The 2,919-nt window shown below is 43.1% G+C and overlaps 1 protein-coding gene across 1 annotated transcript; it reads right to left on the bottom strand.

Moving 5' to 3' along the window:
• Positions 1-368: 368 nt before the first annotated feature.
• LOC122931692 (general transcription factor II-I repeat domain-containing protein 2-like) lies at positions 369-2,144 on the bottom strand. Its single transcript, XM_044285761.1, has one exon. It carries the CDS (start codon positions 2,142-2,144, stop codon positions 369-371), a length of 1,776 nt encoding a protein of 591 aa, XP_044141696.1.
• Positions 2,145-2,919: the final 775 nt, after the last annotated feature.

Below are 2,919 nucleotides of genomic sequence, written 5' to 3'. Positions count from 1 at the left end.
ATATATATATATAACCAATTAAGGAAAAATGCAGAAATTGTAAGGGATTGTAAAATATCACCATATACACCAGGGGTGTCAAACTCAAATACACAGTGGGCCAAAATGTAAAACTTGAACAAAGTCGCGGGCCAGCATTGAACAAATGAACCTTTTAACATGGACCCAAACAAGATTTGCTTTAACATTGAATATGGAACAAGCATATTCATTTATTAAATAAGATTTAAATAATAATAAATAATAATAATTTTTAAAATAAAATAACAATAATAAAATCAATCAACCATTCAAGCCCATGTCTTGGAGTAGCAAGAAAAAGTGCATAAAGAAAACATTAATTATTGCTCAGTTTGCTGCACACTGATCTAATCTGATGTGCCCAAGCCAGATACCTGACATCTCTTCTTGGATGATAGTTCATCAATGTCTGAGCTCAGGCTTTGAGCTGAGGAAATCCTCAGTATCGAGCGAAGGTGTTCATCAGTCAGACGTCTCCTGTGAGATGTTTTGGTCATCTTCATCGAGGAGAAAAGTTGCTCACATAGATAAGTGCTGCCGAACATGGAGAGCATCTGAGCAGCTTGGGTGCGGAGCTGAGGCATTGTGTCAGGGATGAACTGTGGAAACTGTGCGGCGCCCACAGCATCATACTTTGACTTCAGCGTGTCATTACACTGGAGTTCAATTAGCTCCATTTGGAGGTTGGTTGGTGCGTTTTCCACATTAACTGCGAAGGGATTACTAAGCAGTTCAAACCTACATTTCTGGACATCAAAGTTGGCAAATTGCCGGCTAAACTCAGCGCCGAGTACACTGAGTTTTTCAGCAAACTGTGCGCATGGGAACAAGTTGGTAAAGAACTGCGTTTTCATGGTTTGGCAGCAGGGAAAATGGCCAAGGTTTCCTTGCAGCATCTGATTCTCCCACAGGCACAGTTTAGTTTTAAAAGCCCTCACTGCAGCGTACATGTCTGTGATGATGCGCCCGCGCCCCTGAAGCTGCAGGTTCAGCGCATTGAGATGGCTCGAGATGTCACGCAGAAAGGCCAGCTCACACAGAAACTTTTTCTCCCGAAGCTCTGCTGTGTCCTTCCCTTTGCTTTCCAGAAACTGACATATTTCCTCATGCAGCTCAAAACATCTATTCAGTACTTTTCCTCGGCTTAACCATCTCACCTCTGTGTGATACGGCACGTCTGAATACGCCGAACCACACTCCTCCAGAAAAGACTTAAACTGGCGGTGATTCAGACCTTTGGCTCTTATAAAGTTAACTACTTGTGTTACTGTGGTCATAACGTGTTCCATCTTTAGGGCTTTGCCACACAGTGATTCCTGATGTATGATGCAGTGATAAACAGTTAGTTTACCTGCACAGTTCTCTTCCTGCATCTTCTCCCGGACCCTGCCCACCAGTCCACTTGTTTTACCGCACATCGCTGGCGCACCATCTGTCGTTAATCCCACGAGTTTATCCCACAACAGCTTTATTTCAGTTACGCATTTGGAAACCTCCTCAAAGATTTCCTTTCCTGTGGTTGTGCCATGCATTGATTTGAATCCCAATAGCTCCTCCGTAACACACATATTTGAGTCCACTCCACGGATGAAGACTGACAGCTGAGCAGTATCAGATGCGTTGCTGCTCTCATCCACAGCAAGGGAGAATGCAACGAAATCTTTTCCCTTTTCCAAAAGCTGGTCATACAGATTGGTGGCAAGATCACATGTGCGATCAGCTATTGAAAAGGCTTGCTTTTTCTCTGGGCACACGATGTCACAAACTTTCAACATGCACTCTCCCTCATTAAAGGGCCGGGCTGATTTTGCGATCTCTACTGCTACAATATAACTAGCTTTTACAGCAGCCTCACTTTGTGATGTGGCTTTTTTGAACATATTCTGTTGTGAAACCAAACTTCTTTTCATCTCCTCCACTTTCTGGCTCTTTTGAGTCATGTCCAGGTCCTTGTACTTGTCATGGTGTTTTGTTTCATAGTGTCGTCGAATGTTGTACTCCTTAGTTATAGCCACGTTGACTCCACAAATCAGACAAACAGGTCTGTCTTTTACATATATAAACAGATATTCTGTCTCCCACCTGTCCAGAAAGTTCCTGTTGTCTGCCTTTCTTTTTGCCATTTTTGGGAAGAGGTTCCACAGTGACAGTTGTAGCTTGAGATCGCTATGACTTCTGTCACACAGGAGAGGGCGTTTCTGGGACCTGTCCTTATTGACGCGCCGAAACATCAGCAAGGCATTATGGGATTTGTAGTATTAGCGATGAATGAATGCGCTGTATAATACCGGCGGGCTAGCTCTAGTAGTCATTTGGTATAGCCTCGCGGGCCAAATATAATTACACTGCGGGCCAAATTTGGCCCGCGGGCCAGAGTTTGACACCTATGATATACACCAATATAAAGAAATTGTAATGAAGAACAGTATATGTAAAGGATATTATGAAAACTATCACTAGGTGGCAGCAGAGTATAAGGAATGAAATTAGCTAGCAGTTTTCTTCTGAGACGGAACGAGCAACAGACGATATCTCTGAATGAGGAGAAAAGGGCGCGCAGGCTGATGACCAGCTGCACATGCGCACTGGGGATCGGGTGCTGAGGTAAAGTGAAAGTAAACAGTGACAGCACTACTACAGGTAACTCAGCATAGAGGAAAATAATAGTGCAAATGCAAAGCAGGCAATAACTCTAATCAGGGGGAACTGAATGCAGGAGAAAACACATTAACCCCTTAGTGACCAAGCCTGTTTGGGCCTTTATGACCAAGCGTTTTTCTTCCTTTTTTCATGGTCTCGTTCCAAGAGCTATAACTTTTTTATTTTTTCGTCAATATAGCTTTATGAGGGCTTGTTTTTTACAGGACAAGTTGTAGTTTTTAATTGCACCATTTTGGG

Source organism: Bufo gargarizans, chromosome 3 (genome assembly GCF_014858855.1).
Source record: "Bufo gargarizans isolate SCDJY-AF-19 chromosome 3, ASM1485885v1, whole genome shotgun sequence".
Taxonomy (NCBI): Eukaryota; Metazoa; Chordata; class Amphibia; order Anura; family Bufonidae; genus Bufo; species Bufo gargarizans.
The sequence above is the reverse complement of the archived record's forward strand: the minus strand, read 5'-3'. Positions and strand labels throughout refer to the sequence as shown.

Coding starts and splice junctions, on each gene's coding strand:
- LOC122931692 (XM_044285761.1), bottom strand. CDS start 2,144: ATGGCAAAAAGAAAGGCAGACAACAGGAACTTTCTGGACAGGTGGGAG.